At 45.3% G+C, this 27,280-nt stretch overlaps 1 protein-coding gene across 1 annotated transcript in view; it reads right to left on the bottom strand.

Annotated features, from left to right (window-relative positions):
• Nucleotides 1-27,280, bottom strand: part of LOC148442976 (cell surface glycoprotein CD200 receptor 1-B-like) — a 60,350-nt gene that overhangs the window by 32,018 nt on the left and 1,052 nt on the right. Inside the window, exon 2 of the mRNA XM_088463442.1 lies at nucleotides 23,910-24,218. Within this exon, the coding sequence (XP_088319568.1) occupies nucleotides 23,910-24,218 (309 nt within the window). The remainder of the gene's footprint in view (nucleotides 1-23,909; nucleotides 24,219-27,280) is intronic.

Here is a 27,280-nt window from a genome sequence, read left to right as displayed (position 1 = left end):
GGATGGTATCAGAAAGCTAAGTTGTTTTTTCTTACTTTTGGGGTGGGTCAAAAGCCTTACATTGTAAACTTTGAATTTCAGGTAGATCTGGGGCGAATTGTTCTGGCCCTGCTCCCGGAAGACGACCAACCTCAAACTCGTCCCAGGCGTAGGCATCGTAGGCATGCAAGGCCCCAGATATTTCGAACACGTGTCACCCTTTTTGGAATGCCCGATGATGAGGTTTTAAGACGCTACCGTCTACCTCCCAAAATCATCATAGACACTCTCTCATTAATAGAAAGTGATCTTGAGCGGCAAATTGACAGTCCAACAGCAATACCACCACTGACGCAATTTATGGCGGTGTTACATTTCTGTGCCTCAGGATCGTTTCAAACAACGGTCGGAATAGTGGCGGGCATCTCCCAATCCTCCTTTTCCCGGATCCTGAGGGCAGTGATGGAGGCACTTTTCAAGCACCTCCATCATTTTATTAAAATGCCTTTGGATATGGGTGCCCTTAGTGTGGCCAAGGCCAATTTTTACCAAATAGCTGGCTTCCCACACATCATAGGGGTTGTGGATGGTACTCACATACCACTTCAGCCTCCAGCACGGCTGGAGGCCATATTTAGAAACAGGAAACACTATCACTCCCTGAATGTAATGGTGGTATGTGATGCCTCCCTCCAGATCCTGTCCCTGAATGCTAAATTACCCGGAAGTGCTCATGACTCCTTCGTCATCCGGCAATCAGGGATATGGCAGAAATTAACCAACCTACAAGCTGGTGATGCGTGGCTTCTGGGTAAGTGGAGACCTTTAGTACATAACAATGTTAAGCTTGATACACAGTGTTCCTGATGTGGTCTATTTTTGTTCACAGGAGACAGTGGATACCCTTGCATGTCCTGGCTGCTCACTCCTTATTTGGCTCCCACACCAGGGCCACAAAGTGCGTATAATTCCGCACTTACAGCCACCAGGCAAGTGGTGGAGCGCTGTATCGGCCTTTTAAAAGGCCGATTCAGATGCCTCCACCGCTCTGGTGGCGAGCTCATGTATGTGCCGGATATGGTGTCTAAAATTGTGGTCCTGTGTGGGATATTTCACAACATTGCCATAAGGAGTGGTGTCCCAATGCAGCCAGAGGATGCCTTACCTGAGGATGGCCCCCCCGAGGTTGGTCGAAGGTCAGTATGTGGGGGGGCCATACGCGATGATGTGGTGGCCAGATTTTTTAGGTAAGTTTGTTCAAAACTCCAGTGTTTATACCTAATGTGTTTGTTTTTTTTGGCAAACATCTAATTTATTTTTAATTTTCTCACCATCTTCTGTTTGTTCACATAATCTTTGGCACTCCAACGCTCACTACTTCCTGCTACCCTTACCAAACCTGGATCTGGTCCTTTTGGGCATATATTCTGGAACCCATATCGCAACGCCATGTTTGTGGAATCATGTTGGCATGGTCCTTCGTCAACCAGTTCTTGATTTTGTGTTTTTATTTATTTTTTTCTTGGTATGTGTTGTCTTTGAATTTATCAGTGTGTATTTTTTTTGGGAGTGACCACTTTGTTTTCTCTGTTATGTGGTGAATAAATGTTTGAAGAGTGAAATGGTCTTCCTTTTTTGGGACGTTAACAGCAAGTGTAACCCGGTTAACACAAGTTACATTTGACTAAGGGGTAAACCAGTACTGACGCCAGATGAGCAAAACTGAAATATGTTTTCAGCTTTCCAATCCACACCAAAAGGAAGCCTGGCCCAACCTTGGGATTTGTAAGATTGGCCTAAGCAGCTTGCGCACCAAGTAGGAACCTGGAAAATGTAGAAATCTGAAATTGACACTACACCCAAAAAGGGAAATTACATTGTTACTGTTATGTGTTTCTGGTGTCTGTTTGACATACAAAGACAAAACACAATCTAACTTTTAAAAAAGGGAAATCCTTGCAGGAACTTATGTCAGGCTAAACTATCTTGGTTTTGGTTTTTAAAAATGAGCCACAACGTATATTTGTCTTTAAAATTTTATTGGGAAAATACAACCAAAAAAAAAAAACTAATGCCAAAGGAGGCCAGACAGCCGGTCGAGGGCCACCAGAAGGCCGATTACATGGTGGCGCATCTGCCCCACAACATCCGCCACCTCTTGCCGACGCCTCTGTTCCTCTGTGGGTGAGAAAAGTGTGTGGGTTAATACAACAATAGGGACTCCACAGAAAAACATTAATTAAAAAACTAATCACTCCTAAACCCAAAAACATAAATAAAAAGGGTGGGCTGGCAAAAATACAAGGCCTAGGTACAAATTCCCACAGGTATGATATGTGTATGCTTAAATCACCAGGAAGAGGTAAAGGCAAACCTTCACAATCCACAAAAGTCAAGCCACAAAAACACGAAGAAAGGCACGACACATGATTACATACAAACAGTTTGTGCTTTAAAAAAAAATAATAAAAAACATACCGGGAAACAAATCGGGAGCTCCGGCAAAACCTCCATGATCCTCCTCGGAGGATCCGTCATTCCCCAAAGAATGGGGCGGAGTTATGCAGGACTCCGGGGAGGGGGTAATTGGAAGAGGGGTGGGTGGAGGAGAGGGGGAAGTGGGACGGAGGGGAAGGAGTCCCGACATTTCCGGGAGAGGGTCTGGGAAGGATGGGGAGGAGTGGGGAATAGGCGAAAGATTTGGGGTGGAGTGTTGGCTGGGGGTTGGGGAGAGTGGGCGGGAACGCCGACGTTGACGGCGGAGTCTTGGCTGTCCCCCTAAAATATGTCAAATAAATTGCGTTTAGTTTATGGACAAATCCGGCCAAACAAACCAAAAAAAAAAAAAAAAAAAAAAAACCAAAAAAAATAGCAGTAGAATTAAAAATTCATAAAAAGAGGGAAAACATGCAGACGCAGATATGAGTACAAATAATAAATAGAACAGACAGGAAAACATGCACACGCAGATATGAGTACAAATAATAAATAGAACAGACAGGAAAACATGCACACGCAGATATGAGTACAAATAATAAATAGAACAGACAGGAAAACATGCAGACGCAGATATGAGTACAAATAATAAATAGAACAGACAGGAAAACATGCACACGCAGATATGAGTACAAATAATAAATAGAACAGACAGGAAAACATGCACACGCAGATATGAGTACAAATAATAAATAGAACAGACAGGAAAACATGCAGACGCAGATATGAGTACAAATAATAAATAGAACAGACAGGAAAACATGCAGACGCAGATATGAGTACAAATAATAAATAGAACAGACAGGAAAACATGCACACGCAGATATGAGTACAAATAATAAATAGAACAGACAGGAAAACATGCACACGCAGATATGAGTACAAATAATAAATAGAACAGACAGGAAAACATGCACACGCAGATATGAGTACAAATAATAAATAGAACAGACAGGAAAACATGCAGACGCAGATATGAGTACAAATAATAAATAGAACAGACAGGAAAACATGCACACGCAGATATGAGTACAAATAATAAATAGAACAGACAGGAAAACATGCACACGCAGATATGAGTACAAATAATAAATAGAACAGACAGGAAAACATGCACACGCAGTTTGCCCCACAAACACAAACATTAAAACCACAATACATAACACTTACTTGCCAGGATCTGCATGCGAAAGCATGCCAGCAAGCGGGGCGTTCGCCGTTGCAGGTCGGACCACCTGCGCTCCAGCTGCCCGATGTTGCGGCGTGATCCAAAGGACCGCAGGCGGGACCGTACCTCCGCATACGCGGAGCGCTTCTGCCGGTTGGTCATGGGTTCTGGCTGGCTGGTGATCCGGCGATCCATGACCTCCGTAAGCACCAGCAGCTCACGCCTGGTGAATGCGGAGGCTCTCATGATGGCAATGGTGTTTTTCTTAAAAATCATTTTTGATAAAGTGTGTAAAAATTTTCTGATTGGCTAATGTATTTTGGAAATTAACAGGAGCAATTTTATTGGTTAGTGTATGAGTCATGTGTTCGACAGGGCCAGAAATCTCTGGAGAGTTAGGATAGGCTTGATGCAGTGACATGCGTAAGCAAATTTAAATAAAGAAATGAACCCAGGGAAATATGCGGGGATACACAGCAATAGTACAATTGTTTAATTGTGGTTCACATGTTTTTTAAACAATACAAGCGAATGTTTCATCCGTACGTATTCTGCGGGTAAACACAAACACAGACAAGAGTAAAGTTTCTTGCATTGTGTTGAAAAAAAACAAACAATTAAGCTAATTGATACATTGATTGGCATGATACGATTGATGGAGGTAGGCAGAATAAAGGAGCAGGTAATCGACATCTGACAAGGCCACTTCCTGTTTATACTTGTGCGTGCGTTCCTTTCAAGCCATTTCGGAGATGTACGCTCGCTATTTCGTACGCTCGTTAGTTAGAGGAGGGGTCGTCAGAGTTTAGGGAGGAATTTTAGATGCGAACGAAAATACGAGCGAGCCATTGAATTTAAATATTTTTGTACGTACGCCTAACGTACGTGCGCCCGCTTGCGTGCGGCTCTGAATGAGGGCCTATGTTTATTAAAAAATATCTTCATGTTTGCAAAAAGGCTGAAATATCCTGAAAATAAAGATGTCACTGATGCTGTCATTTAGTTTTGTCGAACTTGGTATAAGGAGACATTCACACTAGTGTCCTTCAAAGAATAATCACTGATCCTATATTCACAAATAACAAAACACCATAATAATAAATAATTGATTATATATATATTAGGGGTGTGCACCGGCCACTTTTCGTGTTTTGTGTTTTGGTTTTGGATCTGGATCTTTCTTCGTGTTTTGGATCTGGATTGGTTTTGCCAAAACCACCCTTCCGTGTTTTGGGTTCTGGGTTTTGTGTTTTGGATCTGTATTTTTTTTTTAAAAAGCATAAAAACAGCTAAAATCACAGAATTTGTTGGTTTCTCTGCTCCTATGCTATTATTAACCTCAATAACCTTAATTTCCACTCATTTCCAGTCTATTCTGAACACCTCACACCTCACAATAGTGTTTTCATGTCCAAAAGGTTGCACCGAGGTAGCTGGATGACTATGCTAAGCGACACGAGTGGGCGGCACAAACACGTGACCCATCTAGGAGTGACACTGCAGTGGCAGACAGGATGGCAGTTAGAAAAACTAGGCCCCAAACTGTACATAATGCAAAGAAAAAAAAGAAGTGCAAGATGGAATTGTCCTTGGGCCCTCCCACCCACCCTTATGTTGTATAAACAGGACATGCACACTTTAACAAATCAATCATTTCAGCGCCAGGGTCTGCCACACAACTGTGGCTGAAATGATTGGTTCGTTTGGGCCCCCACAAAACAAGCTGGCAATTAATGTGTCCCTGCACAAACTGGCTCTACGGAGGCAAGATGTCATCCTCATCCTCCTCATCCACCGATTCCTCACCCTCTTCAGTGTGTACATCCTCATCCTCACAAAGTATTAACTCGTCCCCACTTGAATCCACCACCACAGGTCCCTCTGTACCTTCTGGAGGCTGGTCTCCCTGGAAGAGCTGATAATTCATTTTGATGAACATCATCTTCTCCACATTCTGTGGAAGCAACCTCCTACGCCTTTCGCTGACAAGGTTCCCGGCTGCACTAAACACTCTTTCGGAGTACACACTGGAGGGGGGGCAACTCAGGTAAAATAGAGCCAGCTTGTACAGGGGCCTCCAAATTGCCTCTTTTTCCTGCCAGTACAGGTATGGACTGTCTGACATGCCTACTTGGATGCTGTCACCGATGTAATCCTCCACCATTCTGTCAATGGTGACAGTATCATATGCAGTGACAGTAGACATGTCAGAAATTGTTGCCAGGTCCTTCAGTCCGGACCAGATGTCCAAACTTGGTCCTGCCTGCCCTGCATCACCGCCAGCGGGTTGCTTAGGATACCTAAGTTTTTTCCTGGCAGCCCCAGTTGCGGGAGAAAATGAAGAAGGAGCCGTTGACGTGTCACGTTCCGCTTCAGCTGACAGTGTGTTCACCAGCAGGTCTTTGCACCTCTGCAGGCTTGTGTCGGCCGGAAAGAGAGACACCACATAGGCTTTAAACCTAGGATCAAGCACGGTGGCCAAAATGTAGTGGTCTGATTTCAACAGATTGACCACCCTGGAATCCTGGCAAAGCGAATGAAGGGCTTCATCCACAAGTCCCACATGCCGAGCGGAATCGCTCCGTCTTAGCTCCTCCTTCACTTTCTCCAGCTGCTTCTGCAAAAGCCTGATGAGGGGAATGACCTGACTCAAGCTGGCTGTGTCTGAACTGACTTCACGTGTGGCAAGTTCGAAGGGCTGGAGAACCTTGCACAACACGGAAATCATTCTCCACTGCGCTTGAGTCAGGTGCATACCCCCTCCTTTGCCTATGTCATAGGTGGATGTATAGGCTTGTATGGCCTTTTGCTGCTCCTCCATCCTCTGAAGCATATAGAGGGTTGAGTTCCACCGCGTCACAACCTCTTGCTTCAGGTGATGGCGGGGCAGGTTCAAGAGTGTTTGCTGGCACTCCAGTCTTCGGCACGCAGTCGCTGAATGGCGAAAGTGGCCAGAAATTTTTCGGGCCACCCAAAGCATCTCCTGCACGCCCCTGTCGCTTTTCAGAAAATTCTGCACCACCAAGTTTATTGTGTGAGCAAAACATGGGACGTGCTGGAATTTGCCCAGATGTAATGCCCGCACAATATTGGTGGCGTTGTCAGATATCACAAATCCCCAGGAGAGTCTAAGTGGGGTAAGCCACTGGGCGATGATTTCCCTCAGTTTCTCTAAGAGGTTGTCGGCGGTGTGCCTCTTACTGAAACCGGTGATACACAGCGTAGCCTGCCTTGTAACGAGCTGGCGTTTCTGAGATGCTGCTACTGGTGACGCTGCTGCTGTTGCTGCGTAAGGTGATACATCTACCCAGTGGGCTGTCACAGTCATATAGTCCTTAGTCTGCCCTGTTCCACTTGTCCACATGTCCGTGGTTAAGTGGACATTGTGTACAACGGCATTTTTCAGGACACTGAGGACACTTTTTCTGACGTTTCTGTACAGTCTCGGTATCGCCTGCCTAGTGAAGTGGAATCTAGACGGGATTTGGAACCGGGGACACACTACCTCCATCAATTGTCTAAATCCCACTGCACTAATGGCGGATACCGGACGCACGTCTAACACCAACATAGCAGTCAAGGCCTCAGTTATACGTTTTGCTTCAGGATGACTGCTGTCGTACTTCATCCTCCTCGCTAAGGACTGTTGGAGGGTCAATTGTTTAGTAAAAGTAGTGGTGTTCCTACTTCCTCTCTGGGATGATGAACGACTCCCAGCAGCAGCAACAGCAGCAGCGGCAGCAGTAGGCGTAGCAATGCAGGATCCTCCAGAGGAATCCCGGATAGGAGAGTCAGTCATGCCAGTGACATGGCCTGCAGGACTACTTCCGATCCTGACTAAGGAGGAAATTGACGAGGAGGGAGTTGACGGTGTGGTTTGCAGGCGCTTGGATACAACAGGACAACGGGATTTAGGTGTCCCTGGACTGCTTACGGTCTTAGCCAAAGTTTCTGAACTTGACAGTAACTTTTTATGAACGCGCTGCAGGTGCCGTATAAGGGAGGATGTTCCTAGGTGGTTGACGTCCCTACCCCTACTTATTTCACCTTTACATATGGTACATATGGCAAGACAGTTGTTGTCCGGATTTGGATAGAAATATTGCCAGACCAAAGAGGTGGAATGTTTGGTCTTCTGCCCAGGCATGACCGTGATGGGCTTTTTCATCCCACGGACAACAACTGTCTCCCCCGGAGCCTGATTTAAACAAACCACATCACCATCAGAATCCTCCTCGCCAACTTCCTCCTCAGCGCCAGCTACACCAGTATCCTCATCCTGTTGTACTTCAACAGTGACATCTTCAATTTGCATATCAGCAAGTGGACTGTGGGTGCTCCTTTCAGCACTTGCAGGGGGCGTGCAAATGGTGGAAAGAGCCACCTCTTCCCGTCCAGTGCTGGGAAGGTCAGGCATCGCAACCACCACCACACTTGGACTCTCCTTGGGGATTTGTGATATCTTCTTAGAAAGCACAGTTCTTCGCTGTGCTTTTGCCAGCTTAACTCTTTTGATTTTTTTAGTGGGAGGAGGGCTTCCATCGTCATGTGAAGCTGAACCACTAGTCATGAACATACTAGGGATCGACCTTAGCCGTTCCTTGCCACTCCGTGTCGTAAATGGCATATTGGCAAGTTTACGTTTCTCTTCAGCTGATTTAAATGTCTTTTTCAAGGTCATTTTCCTGAACTTTGCCATTTGGGATTGTATGTGCCCTCTACTATGACATTGGGCATCGGCCTTGGCAGACGACGTTGATGGCATGTTATCGTCTATGTCATGACTAGTGGCAGCAGCTTCAGCACTAGGAGGAAGTGGTTCTTGATCTTTCTCTATTTTATTTTTATCGGAGAAAGTTTGGTCCTCCATTTATGTTATATCGATTTGATATATACGTGCGGCTAAACACAGAAAATAATTTTTTTTTTGGTTTGGACTGGAGTGTACTTTGGGGGTTACAGCACCCTTTAACGGTCAAGCCAGCCGGCCCTTTACTTATGACACAGGCGCACGCTTGGCACTACTTTGTTGATGCACGTGCGGCTACTGCGCACACAATTCACAAACACAGAAAATAATTTTTTTTTTGGTTTGGACTGGAGTGTACTTTCGGGGGTTACAGCACCCTTAACGGTCAAGCCAGCCGGCCCTTTACTTATGACACAGGCGCACGCTTGGCACTACTTTGTTGATGCACGTGCGGCTACTGCGCACACAATTCACAAACACAGAAAATAATTTTTTTTTTGGTTTGGACTGGAGTGTACTCTCGGGGGTTACAGCACCCTTAACAGTCAAGCCAGCCGGCCCTTTACTTATGACACAGGCGCACGCTTGGCACTACTTTGTTGATGCACATGCGGCTACTGCGCACACAATTCACAAACACAGAAAATAATTTTTTTTTGGTTTGGACTGGAGTGTACTTTCGGGGGTTACAGCACCCATTAACGGTCAAGCCAGCCGGCCCTTTACTTATGACACAGGCGCACGCTTGGCACTACTTTGTTGATGCACGTGCGGCTACTGCGCACACAATTCACAAACACAGAAAATAATTTTTTTCTTGGTTTGGACAGGAGTGTACTTTCGGGGGTTACAGCACCCTTAATGGTCAAGCCAGCCGGCCCTTTACTTATGACACAGGCGCACGCTTGGCACTACTTTGTTGATGCACGTGCGGCTACTGCGCACACAATTCACAAACACAGAAAATAATTTTTTTTTTGGTTTGGACTGGAGTGTACTTTCGGGGGTTACAGCACCCTTAACGGTCAAGCCAGCCAGCCCTTTACTTATGACACAGGCGCACGCTTGGCACTACTTTGTTGATGCACGTGCGGCTACTGCGCACACAATTCACAAACACAGAAAATAATTTTTTTTTGGTTTGGACTGGAGTGTACTTTCGGGGGTTACAGCACCCTTTAACGGTCAAGCCAGCCGGCCCTTTACTTATGACACAGGCGCACGCTTGGCACTACTTTGTTGATGCACGTGCGGCTACTGCGCACACAATTCACAAACACAGAAAATAATTTTTTTTTTGGTTTGGACTGGAGTGTACTCTCGGGGGTTACAGCACCCTTAACGGTCAAGCCAGCCGGCCCTTTACTTATGACACAGGCGCACGCTTGGCACTACTTTGTTGATGCACGTGCGGCTACTGCGCACACAATTCACAAACACAGAAAATAATTTTTTTTTGGTTTGGACTGGAGTGTACTTTCGGGGGTTACAGCACCCTTTAACGGTCAAGCCAGCCGGCCCTTTACTTATGACACAGGCGCACGCTTGGCACTACTTTGTTGATGCACGTGCAGCTACTGCGCACACAATTCACAAACACAGAAAATAATTTTTTTTTTGGTTTGGACTGGAGTGTACTTTCGGGGGTTACAGCACCCTTAACGGTCAAGCCAGCCGGCCCTTTACTTATGACACAGGCGCACGCTTGGCACTACTTTGTTGATGCACGTGCGGCTACTGCGCACACAATTCACAAACACAGAAAATAATTTTTTTTTTGGTTTGGACTGGAGTGTACTTTCGGGGGTTACAGCACCCTTTAACGGACAAGCCAGCCGGCCTTTTACTTATGGGACACAGGCGCACGCTTGACACTACTTTGTTGATGCACGTGCGGCTACTGCGCACACAATTCACAAACACAGAAAATAATTTTTTTTTTGGTTTGGACTGGAGTGTACTTTCGGGGGTTACAGCACCCTTAACGGTCAAGCCAGCCGGCCCTTTACTTATGACACAGGCGCACGCTTAGCACTACTTTGTTGATGCACGTGCGGCTACTGCGCACACAATTCACAAACACAGAAAATAATTTTTTTTTTGGTTTGGACTGGAGTGTACTTTCGGGGGTTACAGCACCCTTTAACGGTCAAGCCAGCCGGCCCTTTACTTATGACACAGGCGCACGCTTGGCACTACTTTGTTGATGCACGTGCGGCTACTGCGCACACAATTCACAAACACAGAAAATATATTATTTTTTTAGCACTTGGGGGGAGCACCCCTGATGGACAGAGCACCCCCTGGACAACACTACAGCACCCCTTTAGGACTGGGACACTGCACAGGACTTTGGAGTGGACACAGCCCCTATGGAGAACTGACTGCACAACACAGTCCAGCCAGCCCCTATGGACTTTGAAGTAGTGGACACAGCCCCTATTAACAACAGCAGCACAGCACAACACAGCCAGCCCCTATGGACTTTGAAGTAGTGGACAACAGCAGCACTACACTACACTACACTACACAGCACTAACTCCCACCCTCCCTCTTCACTGTCCACAGCCGAGTGAGAAAATGACGCCGACGCGGGTACCTTATATAGGATCCAAAACCCGCGAGACTCGGAAGGCGGGATGATGACGTTTTGCCTCGATGTCAGATCCGAGTCAGGCGGGAAAAGTCGAGCCTGACTCGGATCGGACTCGGATCGGGGGGGCTCGGGGGGGTTCGGATTTCAGAAATCCGAACCCGCTCTCCCCTAATATATATATTAAAGTCATGTGGCACTCATAGAGCATCATATCATTGAGATAAGACACAGGATATATGTCTTTAGCCAAATGCATACATACTGTAACTCAGAATTAGTATTCAGCGCTCATCTGAAACATCAATACTAATGGTCCAACCAACCAGAATGAAGGAAGAATCAGCGCCTGGATAAACCTTTATGAAACACAAGGAAATGAAAACTCCACTAGTGCGATAAATTCTCTAAAACTTTTTACACTTTAATAAAACACATATATTCTGCTCACATTTATGCAGATAAACTCAGGCATATAAAAGATACTGCACCAGATGGATCACACTTGGGGCCTGATTCAGAGATGGGAATAGAGAGAGATATCTCTCTCTCAACTGATCATCTAGGTGAGACCATGCTGTACTGCAGGTGGGGCAGATATAAAATGTGCAGAGAGATTTAGATTTGGGAGGGAGGTGTCCAAAGTGACATCTAAATTGTAGAGTAATAATAAAGCTGTGCAGTATTTGTGGGCTACATGCAAAAGCAGCCAGTATTTACCCCACATGCAAAAAAATAATTATGTATTTACACCTCTTACATTGCAACATGGTTTGTTCAGGTTCACAGTTAAGTGCTATCTCTCTCTCTATTCCCAACTCTGAGTCAGGCCCTTGATGGATTACAGTAAATAATCTCCAGATACAGGAGGATATGTACTAAGGCTTGGAGAGTGATAAACTGGAGATAAATAAGTACCAACCAATCAGCCCCTAACTGTCATGTCACAGACTGTGGGCCTGATTCAGCAAGGATCGCAAGTGGACAAACGCACGCATCCGGTCGATTGTTGGTTTCTGCGTATACGTATGCATTGCAGTGCAGGAAGCAGTCACTGCGACCGGGACTGCGATCTCAGTGACTACGCAGACCCATCTCAGAGTGATTGACAGAAAGTAACGTTGACGGGGGAGTGGTCGGAGAAACGCAGGCATGCCAGTGCGTATCAGCGCCGTTATATGGGTGTACATAAATTATCCACATTAGCCTGAGCTCTAGCTGCGTATAGGAAGTTTAGTAATTTCTGGGTGAGGTCTTACCTGCCTTAATTGTGCGTGAGGCACCGATGGTACTGATGTTTTCGCTGACTTTTAAGGTATTACGGATGTGAGTAAAGGTAAGTGGGCGTCTTTAAGTTGTGCTGCTGCGGCAATGCAATCACAGTCATTTGCATAATTTCGCAGTAGAACTGCATACGCTCTCGTTGCCATGGTCGCATCAACAATCCTTGCTGAATCAGGCCCTATGTTTGAAAAATTACTGTTAGGAGCTGATTGGTTGGTAGTTTATCACTCTCCACTTTATCACTATCCAAGGCTTAGTACATCTCCCCTTTGTCACTAAATACGAAGAACAGACGGAGTGCATGAGGCCAACCACCGCATTTCGCCATTCAGACTTCATCAGGGTTGTGTCGCCCAGGTATCCATTTGCAGATGCAACAGTCGTCATTAGTATCTGGATTTGTACCAACCACATGTAAAGAGAAACAGGACCTCATTCAGAGGCGGTCGTTAGATGCAAGCGGTCGCACAGAATCAGGGCGGCCGTTTGCATCCTGAACGACCGCCTCCTTGTCGATCGTTAAGCTGTGGGTTACCACCCACAGCTTAACGACCGACCAGGTTGATGGTCGTGATGGTGATCACCATTGCGATCATTGGGGCTTACGACCAGACCCTAGGGTAGGGTCTGGGCACGCGTAAGCCCCAGGGAGCTTTCTGCTCTGATGGAGCAGGAAGCTCCCCACTGACATCACTGATGATGTCAGTGCAGCCGCCCACAAAATGGTAGGCGTTCGTAAAGGAACGCCTCCGTTTTGGAAACCACCCCCTCTGCCCATCTACCAAACGGGGGCAGCTGTCGATCAGGCTGCTCCGTCGTGCGCATGCGCGAGACCCGGCTAGCAACGGGGAAGCCATCGCTCCGGGTCTCGCACCAAAGGGGGCATGCTATCGATGTTGATTGCCGGGGGCGATGTTGGCGTGCCGGGGGCGTGGCTGACAGACGGAGGCATTCCCATGGGAACGCCTACCGTCTGGGTCCGGCCCCACTGACATCACTAGTGATGTCAGTGGGAGTGATTTTGGCTCTGATAGAGCCAAAATCACTCCATGGCTTGCGGCAGCGAGATACTACCGAAGGGTCTTGTCGCAAGCCCGATGGTCGCGATGGTCTTGACCATTGCGACCATCATCATGGATGCTCGCATAAGCTGTGGGTGGTAACCCACAGCTATGCGAGCGTTCAAAAGGCCGCTCCAAGTTTAGGTAGGAGGGCCCTGATTCAGAGCGAGCGCTCTGGTCAGAGTGTCTGGCTCTGAATCAGGCCCTGAGTTTCTCTGTCGCTCCGGGACTTGCGCACGCGCAGTGGGCCGCTGCGCTTGCGCAGGCCAAACCATCGAGTCGGTTACGAGCGCATCGGCGCTCGCGACCGAATCTGAATAAGGTCCATAGATCCATCAGAAAAACAGAAACCGATGTTCTATCTCCGTTCGTCCGGGGCCCAGTTACCTCTCAGAAACATTACACAGAAAGTGGGGTCCGTCACCAGATGCAACAATCCATTCTCAGTGGCAAATGCTGTTAGTTAGCATCAGTATGATCAGGAGCTTATCCAGTCTCCGATCTGTCTTTCTCGCACATTGTGCTGAAATCCGCTAAATCCGTCCTCTTTGCCTCCTCAGAATCAGCCTGTTATAGCATCTGAGTATATTTCTTCCCCCTGTACTAGTTTTTCTTTCTTTTTTTTTTAACTCTGTACTTTTTTAACAATGATTGAGCCAATAAATTATATACTTTTTTATAAGACCCGACTAGCAGGACATTATTTTTCACGCACATTTAGTTCCCTGATTTATATGCTTTACTATAATATTTTACATTTTTAACTGTTTTTTTCTGTGGTAAGTGTATATAAGTTTAATTTATCATCACTGGCCTCTATGCTTCTCTACACATAAATATTGCACACCATATAATAACATGCACACGCACACACAATATATCATGTAGGTGTGATATAAACTATGAGGCTGATCCTGATTCGGGCCCAGTAGCATCTGTCTGTGAGTCTTCTGCTAAAGTCGCATCTGTAACTTGATGCTAAATAATGGTATAGGCCCTTCCCAGGTGTACAGTACATCACACACAGACCCTTCCCTGGTGTACAGTACCTCACCCACAGACCTTTCCCATGGTGTACAGTGCATTGCCCACAGGCCCTTCCCTGGTGTACAGTACATCACCCACACACTCTTCCCTGGTGTACAGTGCATCACCCAGAGGCCAATCCATGGTGTACAGTATATCGCCCACAGGCCCTTCCCTGGTGTACAGTACTTCGCCCACAGGCCCTTCCCTGGTGTACATCACCCACAGGCCCTTCCCTGGTGTACAGTACATCGCCCACAGGCCCATCCCTGGTGTACAGTACATTACAAACAGGCCCTTCCCTGGTGTACAGTTTATCACCCACAGACCCTTCCCTTGTTTATAGTACATCACCCACAGACCCTTCCCTGGTATACAGTACATCACCCACAGGCCCTTCTGTGGTGTACAGTACATCGCCCACAGGCCCGTCCCTGGTGTACAGTATATCACCCACAGACCCTTCCCTCGTGTACAGTACATCACCTACAGGCCTTTCCCTTGTGTACAGTACATCACCCACATACCCTTCCCTGTGTACAGTACATCACCCACAGGCCATTCCCTTGTGTACAGTACATCACCCTAAGGAATCTATATTTGAACCTCTATATACTCCTGCCTATACCTTCTAAAATCCTACCTATAAACCTCTAAGGATGACGCTAGTTTGCATACGCAGTCATACAGTAAATAAAGACTGCAGACTTGGAACGTGTGGTTCCAAAGCACAAAGTATTATTCAAGTAAAAGTACAGTCAGTTACACGCTATTGATCCATACACAATTCGGCGCAAAGGAATTATACAGACCCAAGTACAGTATACATATGCAGCGCTTTCTGGTCCAGATGTTAGCCATCAGCAAGAAACCCCTCAGTCAGCATTCAGCAAGAAGACTAAGAACCCAGTGTTGGAGCACACATATATACCCCCCAGAAATAGACAACACAATGGAGAAGTTTGTTGCTTATGCCATTGGTTCCCAATGGGGAAGCATCTGTTACAGAGCGTTTAACAGGCTGGTTCAAATAGACTCAACCCAGCCTCCAACAACTGGGGGTCTCTGCCCTAACGCCCCATGCAACATCCTAACAGTTGTTCATGTAATATACATTTTGTTGCTTGAAGTCTCTGCGGTCCATAAGTTGAAAATGCATGATGCGATCTCCACACCGATAATACCGGAATTCTGTTTAAAGAGTACGCATCAGTACAATACCAAACACAGCTTACTTATCATGTATAAAACCTTAGTTACCAAATAATCTTTATTTCACAGCATTTATACTAACTGAACACACTTAAATCTTATACCTTAAAGCTTATTAAACCTTTTATGTGGATATGTAGTGTGTGAGTATGCGGGGTTTGATATAAAGACGCTAGTTAACTGGGGCAGATGCGTGCGCATGAAGCTAAAGTGTGAGTTTATCTAAAATGGTGCTTAGGCGGCCATTCGCAAAATGGCATCTTGCGGCCAGTCGCAAGATGGTGTCGCTGTGATTCAATTTTAAACTGATCTTGTCTCAGCCAATAATCCAGCGTCGACAGTCCACCCTTTGATTGTGAACAACATGCTATCACAATCTGCTATTAGAATTTAATTTAGGCTTACATTTACATATTATTTAGTGTTATTATGGGATGGCACAAGGTGGTTCTTAATCCATCAATAATGTGTCTCTGAGTAGGGACATAAAACTACTATTATACGCACACCGCGGATCTTGGAAGATCATGTGAAAGGTGTGGGGATGCACCAGTCTTATAAAAGCTGTCTTGAAGGGGAATTTAGACTTTACATTATCTGAGGTGTTTTAAAAATAACATTTCAATAATATATTCTATGCATGTCTAAATATAATACATTAAATTATGGTATTTCCTAGTTCAGGGTTGTAATGCAGTTCTGTATTTACCTCTGTATTCATATTGTCATTACTGACCACCATCATAGTTTCGTTCTTGCGTTTTATTCTATTTTTACATTTTCCACACTTCAACACAATAGGAACACACCGGATGCATATGCCAATTATTATGATGACAATTAGTATAAGGATCAAGAATTTGCCTATGCTGGAGTTTACTTCCTGAACCCATTCCTCTAGACCTGAGAACCATTTCACTGGGTTCAGCCATGACACCCATCCTTCTATCTTTTCCCCTGCTTCAGTCACTGAAGCATTATGGTTCTTACGAAACTCCCATTTTAGCTGCAGAATTTCATTCCATCTTCCGGTCTATCACTTCCTTAGGGTCGCTGGTATCATTGGTGACATAGGTGCAACATTTTACTCCAAATTGGGTGGCTAACGTTACGCAATACCCTCCAGTAACAGCAGTTAAATAATTCAGCACTAGTCTGTGTTGCACCAGTTCTTTCTTGCACGCTTGCAATTCTCTCCCTGTGTACCTGAATGTGTCATCGTACATCTCGGTGATATTATCTATCAATTTAGCAAGTTCCTGAATATATCTAAAATTTAATGGAACCCGAGCAATTCTGGTGGGATCCAATGCGACTAAAACTTGAAAGCCAGTTGTCTCACTAATTAACTGAGTGGCTTTATGCATGTCACCAGGTATCATATTTCTTTTGCCTCTGTGTTCATTTTGCGTGTGAAGATATGGTGACGGTGTGTTTTTATGTATACCAAGCATTTCAACATGTGTGAGGGTCACAACTTCTGGAAGTATTCTTCCCAAATAACATAACAATTACAATACTAAGATTGATCAGACACTCCCCTGGTTTGGTATAGCACTCCTCCTCCTGACTCCACTCCATCAGCTCTGCCATCAGCTCACATTTCCGTTATTGGTCCCCCATCACAGAAACTGGGTATCCCCAAACAGATCGTCACGACAGAAACTTCTGGAAGAAAGAACTAGGATGACCACAGCAGACCACTCCATTGCTGGAAGCACTGATCTACACATTTCTTTAGCTCAGATATCTCACTGTCACCTTTTTAATCCTTCCGGCACAAGCTCGCAATCGACAGGTCCACGTTATCGGCCTTGTCTCCACCTTGTATCTCCACCGGCTGGTTAACCTCCCTATAGTGAGTGGAATGGACCCACGTATCTTCCACGGCCACCCTTTGAGGATGTGGTATCGTCAGATAAGGACCTTTCCACCGATCAGTCAAACAACCTGAGCTAAAAAAATTTGGATCATAACAAATTCTCCAGGTTTGACATCATGACAGTTTGCCTTAGACGTGTTAGTTAATAATACTTTCAATTTCGGTTATTCTCATTCATCTTTGTGAGACCCTGCACAGTAACCTCATTATCATATTTTCACAAGAGGCTGCCTGTTTGAACAGTATCTCAAAGGGGGGCAAATAAAGGAAAAGACAGTCTGGGATAATCTTAGTGTTGTTAACCATCACCTTACACATGTTCTTGGAAACGTCACCTGTAAAATAAGTCCCCCTATCATTTTTAATAATTCTAGGGGTATAGTATCTGCATACAGGTTCCTGCAATTAAATCTTGTTATTAATAGCTACTGCTCTAAATAATGCCTGGGCCACTGGGTTGGATAATATTCCGAGTAGTCGACCTCAGCCTGGCATGGCTGCCATTTATCCTTAGCAACTTTGTGTCCTGTGAGTGGGAGATAAAGCACAACAGTTTAATATCATTTAAACATGACCTAAAATACAACAATAAATCATCCACATTTTACATTAGAACAGATCCATTGATAGGTTGAAAAGATAGTAAACAGTCATATAAGGCCTGGAAGAAGATACTGGGGTTACCTATGAACCCATGGGAAACTCGTGTTCCTGTGTGGTGTTCTTCACTTTGCAGTTCTTAATTATGTGTCCCACTTGGTGACAGTTAAAACATATTTTTGAACGGGTTGGATGAAAGGATTGTTGTGGAAGTTGAGCAAGAGGAAAAGATGGTGGGTATGGGTAAGGATGTGAAGGATAAGGGTATTGTGGGAGGTATGAAGTTTGTGGGTAGTATGAGGCCTGTGGTTGTGTATGATATGTGGGATAAGGCTGTGTTTGCTGTGGTGTGGGATTGGTGAGGACGTGTAATTGTTCAGGTGCAGGTGTGTGTGTGGATGCAGGTGTGTCGGTTGGCTGTGATGTTATTGTCATTCCTTCCAGAGCTTGGATACTGACAGCCATTAGTTTTTCGCTCTGGGTCTCTCTCTTCTTTGTGATATTTTTATCATGTTCTATGGCAGACTCTATGAGGTTATCTATTGTGACTCCCCTCCAGCCAGGTTGTGAGGTCTGGACCCGAGTCTTTAAGTCATCTTTCAGACCATCCACAAGTACTGTGACTATCATTCCCCTGTGGTGAGTGCTATCTTTAATATCTTCTAACCCAGTGTACTGGGTGATAGCCTGCAGAGCCCGGTCACAATAACCTTCTGTAGATTCACTCTCCTTTTGCTTAATGGTGAAAATTTTGTTCCAGTTAACTACTACTGGAAAATATATACCCAATTGAGTTACAATGCGGGAAATGTTACCTTGGTTTACTTGGTCTGTTAAGGGAACGTCACCATCCAATACACAATCCGTGATAAATTTTGTCACATCGGTATTGCGTGGCAGACAGGCCCTTAACACCACTCGCCAATCATTATTAGTTGGCTCATGTGAACTACCCGAATTCCTCAAAAATCTTTGACATTTGGCTAGTTCCTTTTTGGGATTGGGGAAATCATTTATGATGGAATTTAGTTCTGCTCTTGTCCAAGGACAATGCATTACTACTTCCCTCGTGGGCACTACACTGTTTGCATCTGCATTTCCATTCGGAACAGTTATTGTCCGAATGGGATGCAGACCGGTAGCGCTGCTTCCTTTGACCTGGTTACCTGGCTGGGGGTTTAATCTGCTGCTGCTACATATGGTATTAACCACTTCCTCTACGGGTGCAGAGTGTGTTAACACTTCCCTTGCTGTTACCGATGAAGATGGCGGCACCACTCGTGATTGTGGTGATGCAGCATCTATCATTTGCACAGCATGGGAAATGGCAGACATTACAATAGGCTCATCATCCACATCATAAACATTTTCTTTATGGTTGCTTAAGAGAGGGTACAAATTGCTTGTTACATTTTTATGGGTATTTTTGGTAACTGTACTTGCACCTTCATCCACATAAGGTGGGGGAGGTGAGCGTGAACTGCTGGCAATACTCTCCACAACGCTACCTTGATTAAACGTGCGCGCCATTTTGCGGCTCGCCGTATTGCAATTTAGCGTGGCGGATGTATTTTCTGGCAATGCGCTCGCAACGCTAGTTTGCGTCGCTTGCACATTTTTAAGCCATGCATCCCCTTCATGCTGCCACACTTTTAAACATTCATAATATTTTACCTTTTTCTCTCGGGAGCGCATCAAACTGATGTGATCCCGGCCATTATCTAATACATCCTCATCAAAACTACCAATTCTGGGAAACGGTCTAACACTCTTCATCGTCATTTTAAACCATACATCACAATACCTTATTGCATAAGTACCGTACTTAGTATGCATAATACGACGGGCCGATCCAATCGGAGCTTTCATTAGCAGCACATCATTGTCTAACATCTCTACTGTTTGCATGGTTCCCATTCTGAGACAAAATCCTACGCTTTTCAATAAAGATTTAAACTGGTGAAAGACAATCAAGATACTTTCACTTACCTGTGGACGATTTAAGTCGGCGGCGCCCACACACCTGGATAAGATTTGAAAAAGGCAACTTCCACACCCGGATAAGATTTAGTAAGGCAAATTCCACACCTATGGAAGTTTGTATGTCGGCCACTTCCACGCACCTCTCTACAACAAAGACAACATGTACACCTGCTACTGTGTATAGAATGGTAAAGCTACTTACTGAGCGGCTAGACTAACCCTTGCACCTAGCCCTTAAGGATCATACGATACCCTTAACCTTGTCCAACAAATACTCACTGTTACACACTTTTTCCTGTGCAGAAAAACAAACGTTAACCCAGATATTGATAACAATTGAAAAATGTAAACCTCGACGGCTTTGTTTAAACACGTGGCAGCACAACCGGAAGTACGTATACGCTATTGTGCGACCAGTCGCATACACAATAATGCGACTACCACACAACCGTATGACAACTTTTTTTAGCTGCATACGCAAAAGTGCGTCTTTACTGTGCGCAAAACTGTGACTCAGCCCTGTGCTCAATACTGTGGCTCCCCTTTAACCGTTAGGTTCTATCAACAAAGGAAAACAAACTTTTTCCTTTCTTGTCCCTGGATTCTAGTCAGCTTCCTTGGCTTACACGAAAACGGATAGCGATCTTTCAGCACAAAGCGGTTGCAGGTAAACCCTGCATGTGGCCACTGCACCCTTTGCTGAGATATCGATAACCATATGTGCCGTGTCAGTAGGTAAGTGACTTCACTCGATGAGCCCCATCTAAGGAATCTATATTTGAACCTCTATATACCCCTGCCTATACCTTCTAAAATCCTACCTATAAACCTCTATGGATAACGCTAGTTTGCGTACGCAGTCATACAGTAAATAAAGACTCCAGACTTGGAACGTGTGGTTCCAAAGCACAAAGTATTATTCAAGTAAAAGTACGTCAGTTACACGATATTGATCCATACACAATTCGGCGCAAAGGAATTATACAGACCCATGTACAGTATACATATGCAGCGCTTTCTGGTCCAGATGTTAGCCATCAGCAAGAAACCCCTCAGTCAGCATTCAGTAAGAAGACTAAGGCCCTCATTCAGAGCCGTTCGCTATTTGCGGTCGTTCGTTCAAAAACAAGGGGTGGCTATTCAAATGATCTTTTCGCACATTGCGGTCTGTTCACACCTCTAAGTCTGAACGAGCGAGCAAAACATACGCTCGTTTATTTGATAAAAACGCCCCCTGGCCGCTCGCACCATACGTCATGTCCGCTATTTATTAGATTAATCGAGTACATCGAACAGCGTATGAACTGCTCGCTATTCTTGTGGTTGGTTTTTTCAACCGCTATTTTGCGAGCAGTTCTGAGTTAAAAAAAACCAAGTGACGTGGTCAATGACGCTGCTGTATTAATTATGCACTCCCTTAAAACGCCCGTTTTGACCTTTAAGCACGCCTGCGTTCAGATTCCACACCCCCGTTTTCAAGCACCTTCCCCTGTTACCACCCACATACGCCTCATTCTGTCACTCAAAATAGCAGGCACTCGCTATATAGCGTACAAACGATATTCGGCCGCACTGACAGGTTCGCGCATGCATACTAAAAAACGTACGCATGCGCAGATGTGGGAACATCGCTCGGAACGAGCGTTCTGCCGCTAACGAGCGGCTCTGAATCAGGGCCTAAGAACCCAGTGTTGGAGCACACATATATACCCCCCAGAAATAGACAACACAATGGAGAAGTTTGTTGCTTATGCCATTGGTTCCCAAGGGGGAAGCATCTGTTACAGAGTGTTTAACAGGCTGGTTCAAATAGACTCAACCCAGCCTCCAACAACTGGGGGTCTCTGCCCTCCCACCCCATGCAATATCCTAACAGTTGTTCATATAATATACATTTTGTTGCTTGAAGTCTCTGCGGTCCACAAGTTGAGAATGCATGATGCGATCTCCACAGCGATAATACCGGAAGTCTGTTGAAAGAGTACGCATCAGTACAAAACTAAACATGGCTTACTTAGCATGTATAAAACCTTAGTTACCAAATAATCTTTATTTCACAGCATTTATACTAACTGAACAAACTTAAATCTTATACCTTAAAGCTTATTAAACCTTTTATGTGGATATGTAATGTGTGAGTATGCGGGGTTTGATAAAAAATATGCTAGTTAACTTGGGGCAGATGCATGCGCATGAAGCTAACAACCAGCGTTTTCATATAGGATCTTATGCATTCGCTAATATGCGATTAGTTACCAGCGCAATTGTGCGTATTAATGTGTGTATGAGAAAGGGTGCACTCAAATCTCACTTACTAAGTGAACACCTAGCAGTGTGGAATGCTGAGCCTTATAGTTCCACATGCCCCCTCTCTCAGCAGCCCCACCTTTCCCAGGCTCAAAAGAAAAAGTCCTTTGTTCTCCCAGACTCTTGTGTGAATGCAAATTAGCCCAGCTACAAGACCCAAACCTAAGATAACACTCTTAGCTTTGAAGGTATTTTATTTTCAGTTAGCCTGCTAATGTAAGGTGTGTATTCTAGCTGGGCCACCTGGAGTGAGAGCAGACGTTATCCAGGAAGCTTGTCTACACAGGCTAGTTATCACGTGGCCATTTGCTCTGTTTAGCTAATGCAATATATCCTTTAGGGGAATTATAATAATATACACTTTATCCAGAGCACCCAAACTACGTAAAGTCATGAAATGGGCTTTTGGTGAATCGCCGTAGCTTATGGCGATGTTCACAGATGCAATCGCATGATGCTAATAGTATTATCGCCACATGTACTAAAGTGTGAGTTTATCTAAAATGGCACTTAGGCGGCCATTCGCAAAATGGCGTCTTGCGGCCAGTCGCAAGATGGTGTCGCTGCGATTCAATTTTAAACTGATCTTGTCTCAGCCAATAATCCAGCTTCGACAACCCACAGACTCTTCCCTGGTGTACAGTTCATCACCCACAGGCTCTTCCCTTGTGTACAGTACATCACCCACAGGCCCTTCCCTGGTGCACAATATATCGCCCACAGGCCCTTCCCTTATGTACAGTATATCGCCCACAGGCCCTTCCCTGGTGTACAGTATATCGCCCACAGGCCCTTCCCTGGTGTACAGTATATCACCCACAGGCCTTCCCTGGTTTACAGTACATTGCCCACAGGTCCTTCCCTGGTGTACAGTATATCTCCCACAGGCCCTTCCCTTGTGTACAGTGCATTGTCCACTTTGTTCATCTTTAGCTGCAACAATGTTGCTTGGTGTGTATTTAGATACAACCTTCAGTCACATGGATGGAAACTTGCACCACCCCCATGCTGGGTGAGGAATCTCCATCAGAGTACGGATGCCAATGTAAGGGATGAAGAGTCTGTGATTGCAACCAGTGATGTCACACTCCCATAGCAGGCCCCCATCAGACGATGCATGCCTCTACATAACCACCCCCCAGGCACTGCTCAGGAACACCCAATACAGATCAAGTACATTTCAGAGTCCCTACTTCTCAATCTGTCCTGCAACTTTGGGCCAGAGATGGACGGTATTGCACAGCTGCAGGGAAGTGACCTCAGACCTCAGAGCACCAACGCAACCATCGGGGTTACTCAGCTTGGCCGTCGGACCGCCTCTATTTTGGAGAACGGTCCTTGTGTCCGCCCCCCACATGCTGCAGCCTGTCAGTCATGCTGCAGCTAAGGGGGGACTGGGAGCAATCACGCAGGACCCGTTCTGCATGTGCTCAGACCCCCAACAATGGAAGATGCACACAAACCATCAGTGACTCAGACTCAGCTCCTATGTGTCTTATGTCGTAAGGTTTGTTTGTTCCTGTATTACCAATTGCCTGTGATATCAGGTATAACATTTCTCTGCTTACCTAATATGGTTAATGTCGTTTTTATGATGAATGTCCCACTACGGCCGGTTGCTGTCTCACAAGTGTAGTTTCCTTCATCGGATATCTGAGCGCTAACGATTGTCACTGATGAATTGTCATTACTAACTCTCGCACTACAGTTCTTGTATAGTCCAGAATCATTTGCGATTAATCTGGAAAATAAACATCTATAATTATTCCGGAGATGAATCTTCCATATTACAGATAAGACAGACTGATAGGTGTCACCTCCACATGGCAGAATAACAGGATGGTCCAGTCTAGCACTTACAGACGTCCCAAAACCATCTGGAAACCAGAAAATAATTAGATATATTAGTGGTTGTTGGTCTGGCTTAGTAAATAGGGAGCGCTTACAGTACGAGTGAGTCTGTATGAATATCCTGTACATATATGTGAGTGGTACATGGTGGCGACTGTGTAACTGCATGTGAAGCAAATGTCCGTCCTCACCTCATCTTGTAGAACTTTCACATAATGTGTTTCCTACAAGTTCTCTTTGTCATGTGCTGTCTGCAGGTCAGTGGGGGTCATTTACAGATATAGCGTCATACACATAGCGTCTATACGCCATACGGCGTGAGACGCCCGACATGACTGAAATGCTCCAAAAGGAATAGCGTAATGGATTTTTCTTAACATTTTGCATCTTAGTCGCATCACAGAATCAGCGAGAAGCCGCTCACATTGTACTAGAGACACCGCGCTGCGTTTCTAAGCGCACAGGAATTGGTGTTACACACGTACAAAGTTGCTGATTAGCCACACCAGGACTTGGCGTGAGGAAAAGCTGCAGCCACTCACATGAAAGCTTAGACTCTGTCGCACACAGATGTACAAATGCCACAACCCATCACAGTGGTCTGCGGACACTAGCAACACAGCTCTGTCACTTTCCACCGTTTTATTAGTGGGAGAAAAGATGCGCATTCTGAGTGAAGAGGAGCTCGGCGCAGCCAAGACGCCCGGGATCTGGTGCGGAAATTGTCTATTTGTAATGACAGAAGCTACAGTGTAAATGGGCACATTTGTATGTAACAAAACTAGGGGTGTGCACCGGCCACTTTTCGTGTTTTGTGTTTTGGTTTTGGATCTGGATCTTTCTTCGTGTTTTGGATCTGGATTGGTTTTGCCAAAACCACCCTTCCGTGTTTTGGGTTCTGGGTTTTGTGTTTTGGATCTGTATTTTTTTGAAAAAAAGCATAAAAACAGCTAAAATCACAGAATTTGTAGGTTTTTCTGCTCCTATGCTATTATTAACCTCAATAACCTTAATTTCCACTCATTTCCAGTCTATTCTGAATACCTCACACCTCACAATAGTGTTTTTATGTCCAAAAGGTTGCACCGAGGTAGCTGGATGACTATGCTAAGCGACACGAGTGGGCGGCACAAACACGTGACCCATCTAGGCGTGAAACTGCAGTGGCAGACAGGATGGCATTGAAAAACTAGGCCCCAAACTGTACATAATGCAAAGAAAAAAAAGAGGTGCAAGATGGAATTGTCCTTGGGCCCTCCCACCCACCCTTATGTTGTATAAACAGGACATGCACACTTTAACAAACCAATCATTTCAGCGCCAGGGTCTGCCACACAACTGTGGCTGAAATGATTGGTTCGTTTGGGCCCCCACAAAACAAGCTGGCAATTAATCTGTCCCTGCACAAACTGGCTCTACGGAGGCAAGAAGTCGTCCTCATCCTCCTCATCCACAGATTCCTCACCCTCTTCAGTGTTATGTACATCCTCATCCTCACAGAGTATTAATTCATCCCTGCTGGAACCACAGGTCCCTCTGTACGTTCTGGAGGCTGGTCTCCCTGGAAGAGTTGATCATTCATTTTATGAACATCATCTTCTCCACATTTTGTGGAAGCAACCTCCTACGCCTTTCGCTAACAAGGTTCCCGGCTGCACTAAACACTCTTTCGGAGTACACACTGGAGGGGGGGCAACTCAGGTAAAATAGAGCCAGTTTGTACAGGGACCTCCAAATTGCTTCTTTTTCCTGCCAGTACAGGTACGGACTGTCTGACATGCCTACTTGGATGCTGTCACCGATGTAATCCTTTAACAGACAGACGCACGCTTGTCGCTGCTGCTTTGAGGATTCAAGTGCGGCTACAGCCCACACAATTCACAAAGACAGAAAAAAAAAAAGAATATTTTTATTGTTTGTGGAGCACACTTTGAGGGTTACACCACCCTCTAACAGACAGACGCACGCTTGTCGCTGCTGCTTTGAGGATGCAAGTGCGGCTACAGCCCACACAATTCACAAAGACAGAAAAAAGAAGAAGATTATTTTTATTCTTTGTGTAGCACACTTTGAGGGTGTCACCACCCTTTAACAGACAGACGCACGCTTGTCGCTGCTGCTTTAAGGATGCAGGTGCGGCTACAGCCCACACATTTCACAAAGACCGAAAAAAAAAGAACAATATTTTAATTGTTTGTGTAGCACACTTTGAGGGTGTCACCACCCTTTAACAGACAGACACACGCTTGTCGCTGCTGCTTTAAGGATGCAGGTGCGGCTACAGCCCACACAATTCACAAAGACAGAAAAAAGAAGAATATTTTTATTGTTTGTGTAGCACACTTTGAGGGTGTCACCACCCTTTAACAGACAGACGCACGCTTGTCGCTGCTGCTTTGAGGATGCAAGTGCGGCTACATCGCACACAAGTCACAAACACATAAAAAAAATAGTTTTTTATTTTTTGGAGCACTTTGAGAGTTACACCACCCTTTAACAGACAGACGCACGCTTGTCGCTGCTGCTTTAAGGATGCAGGTGCGGCTACAGCCCACACATTTCACAAAGACCGAAAAAAAAGAACAATATTTTAATTGTTTGTGTAGAACACTTTGAGGGTGTCACCACCCTTTAACAGACAGACGCACGCTTGTCGCTGCTGCTTTAAGGATGCAGGTGCGGCTACAGCCCACACAATTCACATAGACAGATAAAAGAAGAAGAATATTTTTATTGTTTGTGTAGCACACTTTGAGGGTGTCACCACCCTTTAACAGACAGACGCACGCTTGTCGCTGCTGCTTTAAGGATGCAGGTGCGGCTACAGCCCACACATTTCACAAAGACCGAAAAAAAAGAACAATATTTTAATTGTTTGTGTAGCACACTTTGAGGGTGTCACCACCCTTTAACAGACAGACACACGCTTGTCGCAGCTGCTTTAAGGATGCACTACACTACACAGCCCTAACTCCCACCCTCCCTCTTCACTGTCCACAGCCGAGTGAGAAAATGGCGCCGACGTGGGTACCTTATATAGGATCCAAAACCCGCGAGACTCGGAAGGCGGGATGATGACGTTTTGCCT

Source organism: Taudactylus pleione, unplaced genomic scaffold, assembly GCF_031769625.1.
Source record: "Taudactylus pleione unplaced genomic scaffold, aTauple2 ptg001374l, whole genome shotgun sequence".
NCBI lineage: Eukaryota > Metazoa > Chordata > Amphibia > Anura > Myobatrachidae > Taudactylus > Taudactylus pleione.
The sequence above is the reverse complement of the archived record's forward strand: the minus strand, read 5'-3'. Positions and strand labels throughout refer to the sequence as shown.